The sequence below is a fragment of the Tamandua tetradactyla genome, chromosome 7 (genome assembly GCF_023851605.1).
Source record: "Tamandua tetradactyla isolate mTamTet1 chromosome 7, mTamTet1.pri, whole genome shotgun sequence".
NCBI classification, from domain to species: Eukaryota; Metazoa; Chordata; class Mammalia; order Pilosa; family Myrmecophagidae; genus Tamandua; species Tamandua tetradactyla.
In genome coordinates, this window is record NC_135333.1 from 60,652,265 (window position 1) to 60,671,674 (window position 19,410).

Below are 19,410 nucleotides of genomic sequence, written 5' to 3' on the forward strand. Positions count from 1 at the left end.
ATCCAGTTCTCCCAGCTCATTTATTGAAAAGACTATTTGGACCCAGTTCAGTGGATTTGGGAGCCTTGTTGAAGATCAGTTGACCATAGATCTGGGGTTCTATTTCCAAACTCTCAATTTGATTCCATTGATTAATTTGTTTTGACCACTGTGGCTTTATAATAAGCTTTAAAATCAGGAAGAACAAGTCCTCCTGATTCATTCTTTTTTTTAGTATGTTTTTGGCTCCTCTACAATGTTGTTTTTATCATTGTAGCTTTGTGATATGCTCTAAAGTCAGTAAGTGAGAGTCCTCCAATTTCATTTTACTTTTTCAAGATGTTTTTGGTTATTCATGGTCCCTTAGCCTTCCAAATAAATTTGGTAGGTGGCTTTTCCAATACTATAGAGTAGGCTATTAGAATTTTGATTGGGATTGTGTTGAATCTGTAAATTCATTTGAGTAGAATTGACATCTTAACAATATTTAGTCCTCTAATCCATGATCTTAGAATGTCCTTCCATTTCTTTGATCTTAGAATGTCCTTCCATTTCTTTAGGAATTCTTTGATTTCTTTTAGCAATGTTTTATAGTTTTCTGAATACAAGTCCATTATACATCCTTGGTTAAGTTTATTCCTAGATATTTGAGTCTTTAGTTGCCATTATAAATGGGTCTTTTTCCCCCTGATTTCCTTCTCCAATTGCTCATTATCCCTGTATAGAAACAGTTTTTTTTTTTTTTTCTGATTTTGCCTATTAATTTGGTATCCCAGTACTTTGTTAAGCTCCTTTATTAGGGCTAATAGCTTTGTTGTAGGTTTTTTGGGACTTTCTAAGTTTAGGATTGTACCATTTACAAATAGTGAAAGCTTTATTTCTTCCTTTCTGATCTGGATGACTTTTATTTCATTTTCTTGCCTAATTGTTCTAGCTAGAACCTCTAGCACAATGTTAATAGCAGTAGTGACTAAGTATCCTTGTCTTGTTCCCAATATCAACAGGGAAACTTTCAGTCTTTGACCATTGAGTACAATGTTAGCTCTGGATTTTTTGTATATGCCCTTTGTCATGTTGAGAAAGTTGCCTTCTATGCCTGTCTTTCAAAGTGTTTTTATCAAGAAGGGCATATTAGATTTTTTTTAAAAAAATTTATTAGTAAAACTAATCAACATACAATATGAACATTCTTCTTTTCATCACATAGTTGTTATATTCATCATCATGATCATTTCTTAGAACATTTGCATCAATTCAGAAAAAGAAATGAAAGAAGAAGACTAGAAAGAAAGCCAGCAGATGTTGCCATGTTTGCCATGTGCCTTTCCAGTTGAGAGAGAAATGCTGAACTTCATCAGCTTTTTTTGAAAAATTTTTATTGATAAAACCAATCAACATACACTATGAACATTCTTTTTGTCATCACATAGTTGTATATTCATCAACATGATCATTTCTCAGAACATAGGCATCAATTCAGAAAAAGAAATAAAAAGAAAATAGAAAAAAATTCATACATACCATATCACTTACCCCTCCCTTTCATTGATCACTAGCATTTCAATCTAGTAAATTTATTTTAACATTTGTTCCCCCTATTATTTATTTATTTTTAATCCATAGTCTTACTCATCTGTTGATAAGGTAGATAAAAGGAGCGTCTTTTTGACACAAGGTTCTCACAATCACAGTCACATTGTGAAAGCTATATCATTATACAATCATCTTCAAGAAACATGGCTACTGGAACACAGCTCCACATTTTCAGGCAATTCCCTCCAATCTCTACACTACATCTTGACTAACAAGGTGATATCTATTTAATGTCTAAGAATAACCTCCAGGATAACCTCTCGACTCTGGAATCTCTCAGCCATTGACACTTTATTTTGTCTCATTTCACTCTTTCCCCTTTTGGTTGAGAAGATTTTCTCAATCCCCTAATGCTGAGTCTCAGCTCATTCTAGCGGTTTTCTCAATCCTTTGATGCTGAGTCTCAGCTCATTCCAGGATTTACAGGGAGTCCTGTCCCACATAAATGGGAGGGTGGTGAGTTTGCTTGTTGTGTTGGTGTTGGCTGGAGAAACAGGCCACATCTGAGCAACAAAAGAGGTTCTCTTGGGGGTGACTCTTAGGCCTAATTTTAAGTAAGGATGATGTTAGCTGTGGGTTTTCATATATTCTTTTTATCATGTTGAAGACATTTCTTCTATTGCTATCTATTCTTTTTATCAAGAAAGAATGTTGAATTTTGTAAAATGTTTTTTCTGCATCAATTGAGATGATCATGTAGTTTTTCTGCTTTGATTTGTTGATATGGTGTATTACATTAATTGATTTCCTTATGTTGAACTATCTTTGCATACCTGGAATATATTCCCACTTGGTTATGGTGTATAATTCTTTTAATGTGCTCCTGGATTCAGTTTACAAGTATTTTGTTGAGGATTTTTGCATCTATATTCATTAGAGAGATTGGTCTGTAATTTTCTTGTAGTGTCTTTGTCAGGCTTTGGTATTAGGATGATGTGGTTTCATAGAATGTTAGGTAGTTTTCCCTCCTCTTCAATTTTTTTGAAGAGTTTGAGAAAGATTGGTACTAATTCTTTCTTGAATGCTTGATAGATTTCACATGTGAAGCCACCATCCTGGACTTTTCTTTTTTGGGGAACTTCTTGATGACTGATTCAATCTTTTTACTTGTGATTGGTTTGTTGAGGATATCTGTTTCTTCTTGAGGCAGTTTTGGTTGTTCATGCCTTTCTAGTTCTTGAATGCTTGATAGATTTCACATGTGAAGCCACCATCCTGGACTTTTCTTTTTTGGGGAACTTCTTGATGACTGATTCAGTCTCTTTACTTGTGATTGGTTTGTTGAGGATATCTGTTTCTTCTTGAGGCAGTTTTGGTTGTTCATACCTTTCTAGTAAGTTGTCTATTTCATCTACGTTGTCTAATTTATGAGCATATAGTTGCTCTTAGTATCCTCTCATTACTTCCTTTATTTCTGCAGAGTCAGTGCTTATGTCTCTTCTTCCATTTCTGGTTTTATTTATTTGCATTCTCTCTCTCTCTCTCTCTCTCTCTCTCTCTCTCTCTCATCCTCTCAGTCAGTTTAGTTAAGGATCCATTGATTTTATTGATTTTCTCAAAGAACCAACTTCTGGTTTTATTAATTTTCTTGATTGTTTTCCAGTTCTCAATTTCATTTATTTTTGCTCTACCTTTTGTTATTTCTTTCCTTTGGTTTACTTTGGGATTAGTTTGCTGTTTTTTCTCCAGTTCTTCCAAATGAAAGTTAATTCCTCAATTTTTGCTTTTTCTTCTTTTTTAATATAGGCATTTAAGGCAATAAATTTCCCTTTTAACACTGCCTTTGCTGCATATCCCATAAATTTTGATATGTTGTGGTTTCATTTTCATTTGCCACGAGTGATTTACTGATTTCTCTTTTAATTTCTTCCTTGACCCACTGGTTGTTTAAGAGTGTATTGTTGAGCTTCCATATATTTATGGATTTTCTGGCCTTCTGCGTGTTATTAATTTCCAGCTTCATTGCATTATGATCCGAGAAAGTGTTTTATTTAATATCAGTCTTTTAAAATTTATTGAGACTTGCTTTATTACTCAGCATATGGTCTATCCCTGAGAATGATCCATGAGCCCTTTAGAAAAATGTGTATCCTGCTGTTGTGGGGTGTAATGTTCGGTAAAAGTCTGTTAAGTCTAGGTCATTTATCTTATTATTCAAATTCTCTACTTCTTTATTGATCCTCTGGTAGATGTTCTATCCATTGATGAGAGTAGGGAATTGAAGTCTCCAACTATTATAGTAGAGGTGTCTATTTCTCCCTTCAGTGTTGTCAGTGTTTACCTCATGTGCTTTGGAGCACTCTCACTTAGTGCATAAATGTTTATGATTGTTATGTTTACTTGTTGAATTGTTCCTTTTATTATTTATTTATTTATTTATTTAGGTTGTTTCTTGTTTTTTTAAAATTTTTAAATTTTTTGTAAATATAACAACATACAAACATGAACATTCATATAATATGATCATTCCATTCTTGGTATATAATCAGTAACTCACAGTATCGTCACATAGTTGTAATATTCATCACCATTATCATTTCTTAGAACACTTGCATCAATTCAGAAAAAGAAATAAAAAGAAAAAAGAAAAAAACTCATACATACCATACCCCTTAGCCCTCCCTCTCATTGACTGCTAGTATTTCCATCTACGCAATATATTTTAGCCTTTGTTTCCCCTATTTTTAGCATTTCAATCTACTAAATTTATTTTATGAATTGTTCCTTTTGTTAATACATAGTGTCATTCTTTGTCTCTTTTCATTGTTTTACATTTGAAGTCTAATTTGTTGGAGAGTAGTTTGCTACTCCTGCTCTTTTCTGATTGTTGTTTACATGAAATATCTTTTCCCAACCTTTCACTTTCAAACTATTTTTGTCCTTGGGTCTAAAATGAATCTCTGTAGACAGCATATAGATAGGTCCTATTTTTTTTTTTTTTTTTTTTTTACATGGGCAGGCACCGGGAATTGAACCTGGGTCCTCGGGCATGGCAGGCAAGCACTCTTACCTGCTGAGCCACCGTGGCCCGCCCGGTCCTATTTTTAAATACATTCTGCCAGTCTCTGCCTTTTGACTGGGGAGTTTAATCCATTAACATTAATGTTATTAGTGTAACCAGTTTGCCTTTTGTATTTTATATGTCAGATCTATTTTTTTTTCCTCTTTTTACCATTACAGTTAGTCTTCATTTCTGCACTCTCCTCCAGGCCTCTCTCTCCTGCCTTTTCCTATCTGCCTGTAATGCTTCCTTTAGTATTTCTTGCAGAGCTGGTCTCTTAGTCACAAATTCTCTCAGAGATCGTTTGTCTGAAAATATTTTAAACTGCCTCCTCCTGTTTTTGAAGGACAGTTTTGCTGGATATGGAATTCTTGGTTGGCAGTTTTTCTCTTTTAGAATCTTAAATATATCAAACCACTGTCTTCTTGCCCCCACGGTTTCTGCTGAGAAATCCACACATAGCCTTATTGGGCTTCCCTTGTATGTGATGGATTGCTTTTCTCTTGCTGCTTTCATAAGTCTCTCTTTCTCTTTGACCTCTGACAATCTGATTAGCAAGTGTCTTGGAATATGTCTATTTGGATCTGTTCTGTTTTGGGTATACTGTACTTGGAGCTGTAATTTTATGTCTCATAAGAGGTCAGAAATTTTCAGAGATTATCTCCTCCATTAGTCTTTCTTCTCTCTTTTTTTTTTTCTTCTCTTCTTCTGGGTTACCCACAAGTATATTTGTGCACTTCATGTTGTCTTTCAGTTCCCTGAGACCCTGCTCATATTTTCCCATTCTTTTCCCTATATTTTCTTTTATGTATCAGGTTTCAGATGTCCAGTCCTCTAGTCCACCAATCCTTTCTTCATCCCTTCAAGTGTATTGTTATAGGTTTCCATTATTTTTTTTCCCCATCTCTTCTGTTGTGCCTTTCATTCCCATAAGTTCTGTGATTTGTGTTTTCAAACTTTCGAGGTTTCTTTTTTTGAGTTGCATGGTCCAGAAATTGAACTCGGGTCTCCCACATGGAAGGCGAGCAGTCTACCACTGAACCACATGCACTCTATAAAGTTTTGAGTTCTTTTTGTTTTCCCAATGTCTTCTTTGTATCCTCCCTCAACTCATCAATTTGATTTTTTTTTAATTTTTTATTAATTAAAAAAAACAACAAGAAACACAAACATTCCCAATACATACACTCAGCAGTTCACAATATCATCACATAGTTACATATTCATCATCATGGCATCACCTGGACAAACCAACAAAATCTCATGTCCTTAAGGTGTTCAATCAACTATCTATATAAGTTATATTAGGAGATGCACTAGTCAAAGTATAGATTTGTACCAAATAAACATTTTTTGCTTTAGTCTCACACATTAGTTGAAAATTTAAACTATTAAGTACCATCTATTTTCAGCACACTGCAGTAATGACATTCTTTTGTTCTTCCTCATGCAAAAACATTCTTTAAATTTGTACATTTAGTCACTATCATTATACAATCTAGGCATTCCTAGATTACACCATCTCAATCTTTATTGTCTATCTTTCTTTGTGATTTCATTTATGTCCCAGCCCTCCTCCCTCTATCATTCTCATATGCAGCTTCATTCAGTGTTTTAATATAATTGTATTACAGTTAGGTAATATTGTGCTGTCCATTTCTGAGTTTTTATATTCAGTTCTTTTGCACAATCTGTATCCCTTCACCTCCAATTACCCAATATCTTACCCTATTTCTATCTCCTGATGGTCTCTGTTACCAAGGAAATATTCCAAGTTTATTCACTAATGTCAGTTCATATCAGTGAGACCATACAGTATTTGTCCTTTTGTTTCTGGCTAATCACACTCAGCATAATGTCCTTAAGGTCCATGCATGTTACATACTTCATAACTTGATTCTGTCTTACAGCTGCATAATATTCCATCTTATGTAAATGTCACAGTTTGTTTAGCCAACTGTCTGTTGATGGACATTTTGGCTGTTTCCATCTCTTGGTAATTGTTAATAATGCTGCTATAAACATTGGTGTGTAAATGTCCATTTGTGTCCTTGGCCTCGTGTCCTTTGAGTAGAGACAGCATATAGATGGGTCCTGTTTTTTAATCCATTCTGCCAGACTATGTCTTTTTGATTGGAGAGTTTAATCCATTAACATTCAGTGTTATTACTGCATGGGTAGTACTTTCTTCTACTCTTTTGCCTTCTGGATTTTATATGTCATATCTAATTTTCTTTCTTTTTACCTTTACTCATAGTCTTCCTTTTTTTTTTTTTTTAATTAACGGAAAGAAAAAAAAAAGAAATTAACACAACATTTAGAAATCATACCATTCTACATATGCACTCAGTAATTCTTAACATCATCACATAGATGCCTGATCATCGTTTCTTAGTACATTTGCATCGGTTTAGAGGAACTAGCAACACAACAGAAAAAGATATAAAATGTTAATATGAAGAAATAAAAGTAGTAATAATAGTAAAAAAAAAAAAACCCTATAGCTCAGATGCAGCTTCATTCAGTGTTTTAACATGATTACTTTACAATTAGGTATTATTGTGCTGTCCATTTTTGAGTTTTTGTATCTAGTCCTGTTGCACAGTCTGTATCCCTTCAGCTTCAATTACTCATTATCTTACCCTGTTTCTAACTCCTGCTGGACTCTGTTACCAATGACATATTTCAAGTTTATTCTCGAACGTCCTTTCACATCAGTGGGACCATACAGTATTTGCCCTTTAGTTTTTCTCTAGGTCCATCCATGTTATTACATGCTTCAGAAGTTTATCCTGTCTTAAAGCTGCATAATATTCCATTGTATGAATATACCACAGTTTGTTTAGCCACTCTTCTGTTGATGGACATTTTGGCTGTTTCCATCTCTTTGCAATTGTAAATAACGCTGCTATAAACATTGGTGTGCAAATGTCCGTTTGTGTCTTTGCCCTTAAGTCCTTTGAGTAGATACCTAGCAATGGTATTGCTGGGTCGTATGGCAATTCTATATTCAGCTTTTTGAGGAACCACCAAACTGCCTTCCACAGTGGTTGCACCATTTGACATTCCCACCAACAGTGGATAAGTGTGCCTCTTTCACTGCATCCTCTCCAGCACTTGTCATTTTCTGTTTTGTTGATAATGGCCATTCTGGTGGGTGTGAGATAATATCTCATTGTGGTTTTTATTTGCATTTCTCTAATGGCCAGGGACATTGAGCATCTCTTCATATGCCTTTTGGCCATTTGTATTTCCTCTTCTGGTAGGTGTCTGTTCAAGTCTTTTTCCCATTTTGTAATTGGGTTGGCTGTCTTTTTGTTGTTGAGTTGAACAATCTCTTTATAAATTCTGGATACTAGACCTTTATCTGATACGTCATTTCCAAATATTGTCTCCCATTGTGTAGGCTGTCTTTCTACTTTCTTGATGAAGTTCTTTGATGCACAAAAGTGTTTAATTTTGAGGAGCTCCCATTTATTTATTTCCTTCTTCAGTGCTCTTGCTTTAGGTTTAAGGTCCATAAAACCACCTCCAGTTGTAAGATTCATAAGATATCTCCCTACATTTTCCTCTGTTTTATGGTCTTAGACCTAATGTTTAGGTCTTTGATCCATTTTGAGTTAATTTTTGTATAAGGTGTGAGATACGGGTCTTCTTTCATTCTTTTACATATGGATATCCAGTTCTCTAGGCACCATTTATTGAAGAGACTGTTCTGTCCCAGGTGAGTTGGCTTGACTGCCTTATCAAAGATCAAATGTCCATAGATGAGAGGGTCTATATGTGAGCACTCTATTCGATTCCATTGGTCGATATATCTATCTTTATGCCAATACCATGCTGTTTTGACCACTGTGGCTTCATAATATGCCTTAAAGTCCGGCATCGTGAGACCTCCAGCTTCGTTTTTTTTCCTCAAGATGTTTTTAGCAATTCGGGGCACCCTGCCCTTCCAAATAAATTTGCTTATTGGTTTTTCTATTTCTGAAAAATAAGTTGTTGGGATTTTGATTGGTATTGCATTGAATCTGTAAATCAATTTAGGTAGGATTGACATCTTAACTATATTTAGTCTTCCAATCCATGAACACGGTATGCCCTTCCATCTATTTAGGTCTTCTGTGATATCATTTAACAGTTTTTTGTAGTTTTATTTATATAGGTTTTTTGTCTCTTTAATTAAGTTTATTCCTAGGTATTTTATTCTTTTCGTTGCAATTGTAAATGGGATTCATTTCTTGATTTCCCCCTCAGCTTGTTCATTACTAGTGTATAGAAATGCTACAGATTTTTGAATGTTGATCTTGTGACCTGCTACTTTGCTGTACTCATTTATTAGCTCTAGTAGTTTTGTTGTGGATTTTCCCGGGTTTTCGACGTATAGTATCATATCGTCTGCAAACAGTGATAGTTTTACTTCTTCCTTTCCAATTTTGATGCCTTGTATTTCTTTTTCTTGTCTAATTGCTCTGGCTAGAACCTCCAACACGATGTTGAATAATAGTGGTGATAGTGGACATCCTTGTCTTGTTCCTGATCTTAGGGGGAAAGTTTTCAATTTTTCCCCATTGAGGATGATATTAGCTGTGGGTTCTTCATATATTCCCTCTATCATTTTAAGGAAGTTCCCTTGTATTCCTATCTTTTGAAGTGTTTTCAACAGGAAAGGATGTTGAATCTTGTCAGATGCCTTCTCTGCATCAATTGAGAAGATCATGTGATTTTTCTGCTTTGATTTGTTGATATGGTGTATTACATTAATTGATTTTCTTATGTTGAACCATCCTTGCATACCTGGAATGAATCCTACTTGGTCATGATGTATAATTCTTTTAATGTGTTGTTGGATACGATTTGCTAGAATTTTATTGAGGATTTTTGCATCTATATTCATTAGAGAGATTGGTCTGTAGTTTTCTTTTTTTGTAATATCTTTGCCTGGTTTTGGTATGAGGGTGATGTTGGCTTCATAGAATGAATTAGGTAGTTTTCCCTCCACTTCGATTTTTTTGAAGAGTTTGAGGAGAGTTGGTACTAATTCTTTCTGGAATGTTTGATAGAATTCACATGTGAAGCCGTCTGGTCCTGGACTTTTCTTTTTAGGAAGCTTTTGAATGACTAATTCAATTTCTTTACTTGTGATTGGTTTGTTGAGGTCATCTATTTCTTCTTGAGTCAAAGTTGGTTGTTCATGTCTTTCCAGGAACCCATCCATTTCATCTAAATTGTTGTATTTATTAGCGTAAAGTTGTTCATAGTATCCTGTTATTACCTCCTTTATTTCTGTGAGGTCAGTAGTTATGTCTCCTCTTCCATTTCTGATCTTATTTATTTGCATCCTCTCTCTTCTTCTTTTTGTCAATCTTGCTAAGGGCCCATCAATCTTATTGATTTTCTCATAGAACCAACTTCTGGTCTTATTGATTTTCTCTATTGTTTTCATGTTTTCACTTTCATTTATTTCTGCTCTAATCTTTGTTATTTCTTTCCTTTTGCTTGCTTTGGGATTAGTTTGCTGTTCTTTCTCCAGTTCTTCCAAGTGGACAGTTAATTCCTGCATTTTTGCCTTTTCTTCTTTTCTGATATAGGCATTTAGGGCAATAAATTTCCCTCTTAGCACTGCCTTTGCTGCGTCCCATAAGTTTTGATATGTTGTGTTTTCATTTTCATTCGCCTCGAGGTATTTACTAATTTCTCTTTGACCCACTCGTTGTTTAAGTGTGTGTTGTTGAGCCTCCACGTATTGGTGAATTTTCTGGCACTCCGCCTATTATTGATTTCCAACTTCATTCCTTTATGATCCGAGAAAGTGTTGTGTATGATTTCAATCTTTTTAAATTGTTAAGACTTGCTTTGTGACCCAGCATATGGTCTATCTTTGAGAATGATCCATGAGCACTTGAGAAAAAGGTGTATCCTGCTGCTGTGGGATGTAATGTCCTATAAATGTCTGTTAAGTCTAGTTCATTTATAGTAATATTCAGATTCTCTATTTCTTTATTGATCCTCTGTCTAGATGTTCTGTCCATTGATGAGAGTGGTGAATTGAAGTCTCCAACTATTAAGGTATATGTGTCTATTTCCCTTTTCAGTGTTTGCAGTGTATTCCTCATGTATTTTGGGGCATTCTGGTTCGGTGTGTAAATATTTATGATTGTTATGTCTTCTTGTTTAATTGTTCCTTTTATTAGTATATAGTGTCCTTCTTTGTCTCTTTTAACTGTTTTACATTAGAAGTCTAATTTGTTGGATATTAGTATAGCCACTCCTGCTCTTTTCTGGTTGTTATTTGCATGAAATATCTTTTCCCAACCTTTCACTTTCAACCTATGTTTATCTTTGGGTCTAAGATGTGTTTCCTGTAGACAGCATATAGAAGGATCCTGTTTTTTAATCCATTCTGCCAGTCTATGTCTTTTGATTGGGGAATTCAGTCCATTAACATTTAGTGTTATTACTGTTTGGATAATATTTTCCTCTACCATTTTGCCTTTTGTATTATATATATCATATCTGACTTTCCTTCTTTCTACACTCTTCTCCATACCTCTCTCTTCTGTCTTTTCGTATCTGACTCTAGTGCTCCCTTTAGTATTTCTTACAGAGCTGGTCTGTTGGTCACAAATTCTCTCAGTGACTTTTTGTCTATAAATGTTTTAATTTCTCCCTCATTTTTGAAGGACAATTTTGCTGGATATAGAAGTCTTGGTTGGCAGTTTTTCTCTTTTAGTAATTTAAATATATCATCCCACTGTCTTCTAGCTTCCATGGTTTCTGCTGAGAAATCTACACATAGTCTTATTGGGTTTCCCTTGTATGTGATGGATTGTTTTTCTCTTGCTGCTTTCATGATCCTCTCTTTCTCTTTGACCTCTGACATTCGAACTAGTAAGTGTCTTGGAGAACGCCTATTTGGGTCTAATCTCTTTGGCGTGCGCTGCACTTCTTGGATCTGTAATTTTAGGTCTTTCATAAGGGTTGGGAAATTTTCAGTGATAATTTCTTCCATTAGTTTTTCTCCTCCTTTTCCCTTCTCTTCTCCTTCTGGGACACCCACAACACGTATATTTGTGCGCTTCATATTGTCATTCAGTTCCCTGATACCCTGTTCAAATTTTTCCATTCTTTTCCTGATAGTTTCTGTTTCTTTTTGGAATTCAGATGTTCCATCCTCCAAATCACTAATTCTGTCTTCTGTCTCTTTAAATCTATCATTGTAGGTATCCATTGTTTTTTCCATCTTTTCTACTTTATCCTTCACTTCCATAAGTTCTGTGATTTGTTTTTTCAGTTTTGTTGTTTCTTCTTTTTGTTCAGCCCATGTCTTCTTCATGTCCTCCCTCAATTTATTGATTTCATTTTTGAAGAGGTTTTCCATTTCTGTTCGTATATTCAGCATTAGTTGTCTCAGCTCCTGTATCTCATTTGAACTATTGGTTTGTTCCTTTGACTGGGCCATATTTTCAGTTTTCTGAGCGTGATCCGTTATCTTCTGCTGGCGTCTGGGCATTTTGTCAGATTTCCCTGAGTGTTGGACCCAACAGGTTGAAAGATTTTTCTGTGAAATCTCTGGGTTCTGTTTTTCTTATCCTGCCCAGTACGTGGCCCTCATGGCACACGTTTGTCTGAGGGTCCCACCAGTAAAAGGTGCTGTGGGTCCTTTAACTTTGGAAAACTCTCGCCGTGGGGGAGGTTCGCCAGCCGAAGCGGCTTGGAAGAGTGCCAGCCGGCCCGGGGGTCCGAACGCGGGGACGGTCACCGGCCGCAGCAGCCCGGGAGAGCACCCGTCTGAATTTCCTGGTCGGCCTGGGGAGCCTAGTGTGGTGGGAGGGCGCCAGCCGCCGCGGCCTGGGAGAGTGCACCGTTCCCAGCCGGACCGGGGAGTCACGTGTTTGGAAGGGACCTCCCCCGGTCACCGTTCTCCGCAGCCTGGGGATTTTTGATCCAATTCTCTCAGTTGGTCTGGGGTGGCACGCATGGTGGGGGCGCCAGCTGCCGCGGCTTGAGGGGACCACCTGCCCAATTCTGCCAGCTGGCCCGGGAAGGAGGAGGGGAGGGACTCCGGCCGCTTGCCGCCCCGCCCGGGGAAGCCCGCGCCCCTCGGCGATCTCACCGGAGTGGGTTCTCCCAGCCAGTCATCCGTTCCAGGATGGGGTACGCTGTCTTTTTGTTCTCTGTCGTGGCTCTGGGAGCTGTTCTGTATTGTTTCTACTCCCCTAGTAGCTGTTCTGGAGGAGGAAAGGTGAGGATGGCAAGGCTGTCGAGGACGGTGGCGCAGGAGCCGGTGATGGCGGAAGAGGGCACGGTGGTGGTTGGAGAGCCGCTGGAGTAGGAGGAGAAAGGGAAGGATAAGACGGCGGCGGGAGTGCCGGCGGAAAAGGGGGAAGAGGAGGGCTAGATGGCGGTGGGAGCGCTGGTGGAGAAGGGGGAAGAAGAGGGCTAGATGGCGGCGGGAGCGCCGGTGGTGAAAGAGGAAGAGGAGGGCTAGATGGCGGCGGGAGCGCCAGCGGAGAAAGAGGAAGAGGAGGGCTAGATGGCGGCGGGAGCGCCGGCAGAGAAGGGGGAAGAGGAGGGCTAGATGGCAGCGGAAGCACCGCTGGCGGAGAAGGGGGAAAGGAGGGCTAGATGGCGGCGGGAGCGCCGGCGGAGAAGCTGTTAATTAATTTTTTTTTTAATTAATAAAAAAAAAATTACAAACAAACAAAAAAGTGGCCTTTCACATTCTTTTACTGACTGTCTCTGAAATCCCACTATTTCTGTTTTGCATTTACCTGGGTAGATCTGTTTCCCTAGCCGCCTTCTTTCATCCTAGGTCTTTGATTCCTCTGGGCACACCTGACTTCTGAGGCTACAGGTACTCACCTTTGTTTGCCAAGAACACCTGAAGCGTCCCTTCCTCCTCCACAACAGGATGCTGAACTGAGCCCCTCCTGCAAGGGCTGCTCCTGGGGGTGGAGAGCTGAAGGGGTCTGAGTGACCAGCAGCCCCTTCAGGTTAGAGCAGCAGTTTCTTTTGTGGGTGGGACAAACACATTTGAAGTGAACCGAAAGGCAAATGTTCAGATTCCATCCATGGTCACCACTACCTGGTATTTATTGAAAATTTGCCGTTTGTATATGACCATTCTTCATAAGCCATATGAAGGGGATAATGGAAAAGAAAGAGCTGCTGATTACTAGAGCTATAGCCAATAAAGGTGGGCTCAAGTAGATGGAAGGTGTTCTAGTTTGCTAGCTGCTGGCATGCAATATACCAGAAACAGAATGGCTTTAAAAGGGGGAATTTATTAATTTGCAAATTTACAGTTCTAGGCCAAGAAAATGTCCCTGTTAAAGCAAGTCTATAAAAATGTCCAAATTAAGGCACCAACAAGAGGTTACCTTCACTCAAGAAAGGCCAATGAAGTTCAGGGTTGCTCTCAACTGGAAAGGCACATGGCGAACATAGCGATATCTGCTAGCTTTTTCTCCAGGCTTCTTGTTTCATGAAGCTCCCCCAGGGGCATTTTCCTTCCTTATCTCCAAATGTCCCTGGCTGCATGGGCTCTTGTGGTTCTTGTGACTCTCCAAATGTTTCCTCTTTTAAAGATTCCAGTAGAGTAATCAAAGACCCACCTGGAATGGGTGGAGTCACATCTCCCTCTAATGAAAGGTTAATACCCACAATTGGGTGAGTCACATCTTTGTGAAGATAACCTAATCAGGTTTTCAGCCTATAGTCCTGAATAGTGATTAAAAGATCCACAAGATGGATCAGGATTAAAACATGACTTTTCTAGGATACATAATCCTTTGAAACCAGCACAGAAGGGTATGTGGGATTTGGTAAAAATTATGTAGGTAAGTAATGAGCACCTCAGTAGTGGTACTTGGTTGACTTTCCTAAAATAGCTGGTAGACCCTTCCTACCTTGCTGGGAAGACCACCCACTGCAGAAAGTGAAGCTTTCTCTTTGGAATCTGGGGGTGTCATTATTCAAAGCGGGTGCTGCAAGCTTTGACTGAAATGAGATCTCTTGCAGGAGCTCTCTTTCACACAGGGCAATTCGGAACCCTCAGGCCAGTGAATCTGTCACAGTCCAGTCTGGGCCCTGGAGCCCTTCTGCCAGTTCATGTGTAGGTAAGGGTCTCTGGCCTTGAACCAGGTTCCCACATGTCTCTCTGACTCTCCTTTCATCCCAGGTCACCAATGGTGCACGCTTCCAGGATGAGTACATCACAGACTTGCTGGTGTTTGGCTTCCTCCAGAATTGCCCCAACTGTCATTTCCACAAAGAGCTGGAGTTGTTGGGCCATGAACTTCCCCTGCAGGCTCACCTATGGGAGGGCTACGATGATGAGCTGCAGACTGATGGCAACCGATCCAGCTACTTCCACCTGGAAAGAAGGGAGGCAGGTCAGCATCTGAATTAGCCTTCTTTGCCCCAAATCGGGACATTGCTGTTGCTAGTAATGTTTGGGAAAGGTTGGTGCTGGAATGGACTTTAGGACCCTTTGGGCTCTGTCTCTACATCTGCAGTTTCATTTGTGTCAGTGGTGATTTGGTCTGTACTTGATTACCTCCAGTTGTGTTGCACTCTTTACCATTTTGGTGACTCTTAGAAAGTTTTTCCCTTCTGATGAACCAAATCTTCCTCCGTTTACTACTACTCATGATTCTACCGTCTGGTCCAATGTTGAATAGTAACAAATGATTCCAGTGTAACCAAAGTTTGGGAACCACTGACCTAGATTATATAACTCAAGGATTCTCAAATTTGGGATTGTATAATTGCAAGAACCTGGGGGAATTTTTAAAAAATACTGGTGCTGGGGCCCCATACTCAGAGATTCTGACTTGATTGGTCTGGGGTATGCCCAGGTCTGGAAAAAGCACTATCAGTGATTCTGATAACACAGCCCAATAAATACTACCTTGCCCAGACCTAACTGAATCGCCTATCAGTTGAAATCCACTCAGTTTCTTTAGTGCCTTTCACCTTTACTTTCATATATATTATGACTTGATTACCTGTAAAATAACTAGAGCATTAAAGTTTTCTGAACTTTATTTCCAGATGAGGAAACTGAGGCCCAAAGGAGGGTAAATGGTTTGCCCCAAATGTCCGGTCAGTGGGTACCGCAGAGCCGCACAGAAAGCCAGGACTTAGAGCCGGACTGCTGCCCACAGTTGCATCAATTTGCTGACTTTACCGTTTCCTGACCTTAGTCCCTGAGCTCTATTCCCAGCTTCTCTTTTAACTCTCCTCTGCCACCAGTGCTACCTCCATGGACAGAGGCTGTCCTAAGATGAAGACTGGAGCAGGCTGGCAAGGCCTTTGAGCTGCCACTCCTAGACTTGGCCCTAAAATAGTTTCTCAATGATGTGCACTTTGGGATTGTGTGAGGAAGTCTCTCAGAAGGCACAGGCCCTGGACTCGACTCCAACTCCTTGACCAGAAGGTCCTAGGTGGGGAACTTCCTAGGTTTTTCTGATGTAGCCCCTGGTTGGCGTCACTGTCCTGAAAGCCTAGGGTGATTGAAGGCCTCAGGTAGACCCAGGCCTGCTGAGCTGCCTCAGATTATACTGATATGGAAGGGTGCACTGCCCTCTAGTGGCACTGGGGGAGACCAACAGCCCATTTAGCCTTTTGACCTTTAGCCCTGCCTTAAATGGGGCAGGTGGGAATGGGGCAGTGATTCCCTGATTGCTAGGGTATGCCAAAAACTCTCTGCCAGTGTGTCTTCTGGCCCGCCCTAAATTGGAGCAAACACTTGGCAATGTCCAACTTCCTTTAGAAAGGTTCAAGAAGAGAGGTGGGCGCAGGAAGGGCGTTAGTATTAGAGGCTATTGCTGCCAGCGTAGCCTGAGGTTGAGGTGCATACTGTGCTGCTTACACTCATACCCCCTGCTGCTCTGCCACTCTTTTCCACACTCTCCCTTGCCCTTAAACTGCAAAGCCTGGCTTGACCAATGGCATTTGCAAAAGTGATTTTGGGGCTGTACACTTAACACCACCTCACTTCCCCTGCCGCCCAGACACACACAGTAGAAACCAGGCATGCAGGCTCAGTACCTGGCAAGACTTAGAAGCAAATGGCAGAGCAGAGGCTCTGGACATCTCGATTGCATTGCATTCATTCATTAAACTAGACACAGATGAATCAGACACAAATCTTTTTTTTTATTTCTCATTAAAAAAATTTTTTTTATTAATAAAACAACATACAAACACACAAACATTCCTAACATACAAACATTCCATACATGGTATGTAATCAGTGGCTCACAATATTATCACACAGAATGTATTCATCACCATGATCATTTTTTTGAAAAAGAAGTAAAAAGAAAGATGAAAAAAACTCATACATCCCATATCCCTTACCTCTCTCATTGACTGCTAGTATTTCCATCTACCCAATTTATTTTAACCTTTGTTCCCCCTATTATTTGTTGTTTATTTTTTATCCATATTTTTTACTCATCTGTCAGAGGAGAATGGGCATGAGTAACTTAAAAGGTGGAAAGGAGAAATTCCATGAGATGCAGATTCTGGACTTTGGGGGCTAGAAAAGGTGACTTTTTGCTATGTGGAGAATCAGGAGAACATTCATCAATGCAACTGCAATTGATCTGGGCCCTGAAGGATAGGTACAGTTTGGCTTTTTGGAAGTTGGGACAAGGGAATGACAGCAGCTTAAGGAAAATCCTGAAGATGGGAAAGCCCAGAGTCCGTAAAAGGCAGAATGAATAGTTAAGTCTGGTTAGAACATTTGAAGGGAATAGTGACCCATGAGGGCAAAGGTAAGTTGAGGCTGGGTTATGAGGTGTCACTTAAGCAGACATGAGCGTTTGGAAGGTTTTGAGTAGAGAAGTGATGTATTCATAAGTAGAAGCACCATGGCCAGGAAAGAGACAGATGAGGTGCCTAGGGCCCTCAGCCCCGATGCCTCCTTAAGTCTTGCACATGAGTTCGTTGCTTGCTTTGCCTTAGTCTCAGCTCTGAGAAGTATGTTGTGGAGAGTAGAGAATATTTCTGGGGAGTAGGGAGATAGGGAGCAGGGAATGAGATTAGGAGATTATTGTAATGAGCAGGGGTGGTGCAGGGCCCCACACCAAGCGGTAGCAGTGTGATGGATAAGGGAGACAGGCGTACCTGCCCTGTAAGGTGGGACATGGCAAGTGATTAAGGGTGTACGCAAAGGCTAAGATAAGAAGGAGCTTTATATCCTGGGTAAATAAGCCAAAAGGGACTTGAAAGCACAGAAAAAAATATCAAATTTAATGGGAGAAATAATAATAGCTGGCATTTATTGAATGTTTAGTAAGCTAGGTACTGGCTCAGTCACATTTTCGTTTTCTCATTCTTCCATGCAACTATTGAACACCTACTATGTGCTGTGCAAAGTTTTAGGTGCTGGGTGTTTGGTTGTGAACAAAACAGATGAAAGAATCATGGCCTTTATAAAGCTTACATTTTGGCAGAGGAGTCAGCCAAGTAGCATAAACTGGTAAATTCTACTGTATCCTATGGTAGCTAGTGCCAGGAGAGCAAAAGGAGAGAGAGGCAATAAGAAGCCTGGCTCTGGTAGGGTGGATATTTGTTTGGGACATGGGCCAGAGCAAAGTCTCCCTCTGAGTATGGCAGAAAGTCAAGTGCAAGGAAGAGTGAAGACATCCAGGTAGGAGCAGTAAGTGGGGAGACCAGTATAGTGGAGAATGGGACTTTAAGTGCAAGGGAAAGTTTCCAGTTAGCGACAGGGGGCAGATTAGATGGGGTCTTCTGAGTCATGGTGAAGACTTGGGCTGTCAGAGAGGATGTGGTTGGGGAAGGTGTGATCTTCACAACTGCCTTGTGGGGAAGGTTGGGGAGGAAAGTTCATGGTCTCGTGACTGAGAAGGGTGGATGTGGACTAAAGTGTGTTCCGACTACAGGGCCTTGGTCCTTGGTCCTCACACAGCTGAGGCCAACACCTGACCCTGGACATTGGGGTCTGGAGCTGACAGCGGTGCAGGCTGCCTGCTGCCAGGCTCATGCCTTGGGTGTGCTCAGTCATGAATGCCCATAGCCTCACTCACCCTTCCTGTGGGTAGATCTTAGATCTTCAGTCAGTAAGAGAGTTGCTTCTTGAGCTCATTTTCTGCTCATTCAGGGCACTCCCTGTTCTTGCTCCCTGAACGACTAGTCCCCAAGTCTTTATTCTGTGACTCTTGGAAAGTGGGCCAAATGCTCTGCAGATCACCATGGCTGCTGTAGGGACAGGAACTTGGTTTGTTCTGAAACAGAATCCTTTCCTTTTTCTGGGGGTGGTATAGGGTGGAGTAAGGGTGTTCACAGGGCCATTTTCTGAGTCTGCTTTGTCTCTCTTACCCCCTGCCTGAACATTCAGACTCTGAACATCAAGAGGAAATCATCCAGAACATCGCCAGGCATCTCGCTGCAATAGGGGACAGGATGGACAGCAACATCCATCCGGGACTGGTGAATAACCTGGCCCAGCAGTTCATGAACGTGAACCTGTCAGAGGAGGTCAGTGAGGGGAGAAAGCTCTCTGGTGCCTCTTCTGGAATAGATGGGATTTTCCCAGTGTCAGCTGAACAATAAACTTTGTCCTGGGTCTCTGGTCAGGCAAACTGGGATTTGGTGAGGTGACCTCGTTCCTGATGGTCAGGTCTGGGGCTCAGTGGCTGTTGTAGTTTGCTAGCTGTCGGAATGCAACACACCAGACACGGATTAGCTTTCAATAAAAGGGGATCTATTTAGTTGATGTATAGCTCTTCAGAGGAAAGGCATCTAACTTTCAACGGAGGTTCTTTCTTAACGTGGAAAGGCACAGGGTGATCTCTGTGGGCCTT

At 40.1% G+C, this 19,410-nt stretch overlaps 1 protein-coding gene across 7 annotated transcripts in view; it reads left to right on the forward strand.

The window, feature by feature from the left end:
* BID (BH3 interacting domain death agonist) overlaps window positions 1-19,410 on the forward strand; it is a 98,670-nt gene that overhangs the window by 65,299 nt on the left and 13,961 nt on the right. For all 7 annotated transcript variants that reach the window (XM_077169563.1, XM_077169568.1, XM_077169564.1 and 4 more), the window contains 2 exons: window positions 14,754-14,967; window positions 18,945-19,084. In XM_077169563.1, the coding sequence (XP_077025678.1) occupies window positions 14,754-14,967; window positions 18,945-19,084 (354 nt within the window). The remainder of the gene's footprint in view (window positions 1-14,753; window positions 14,968-18,944; window positions 19,085-19,410) is intronic.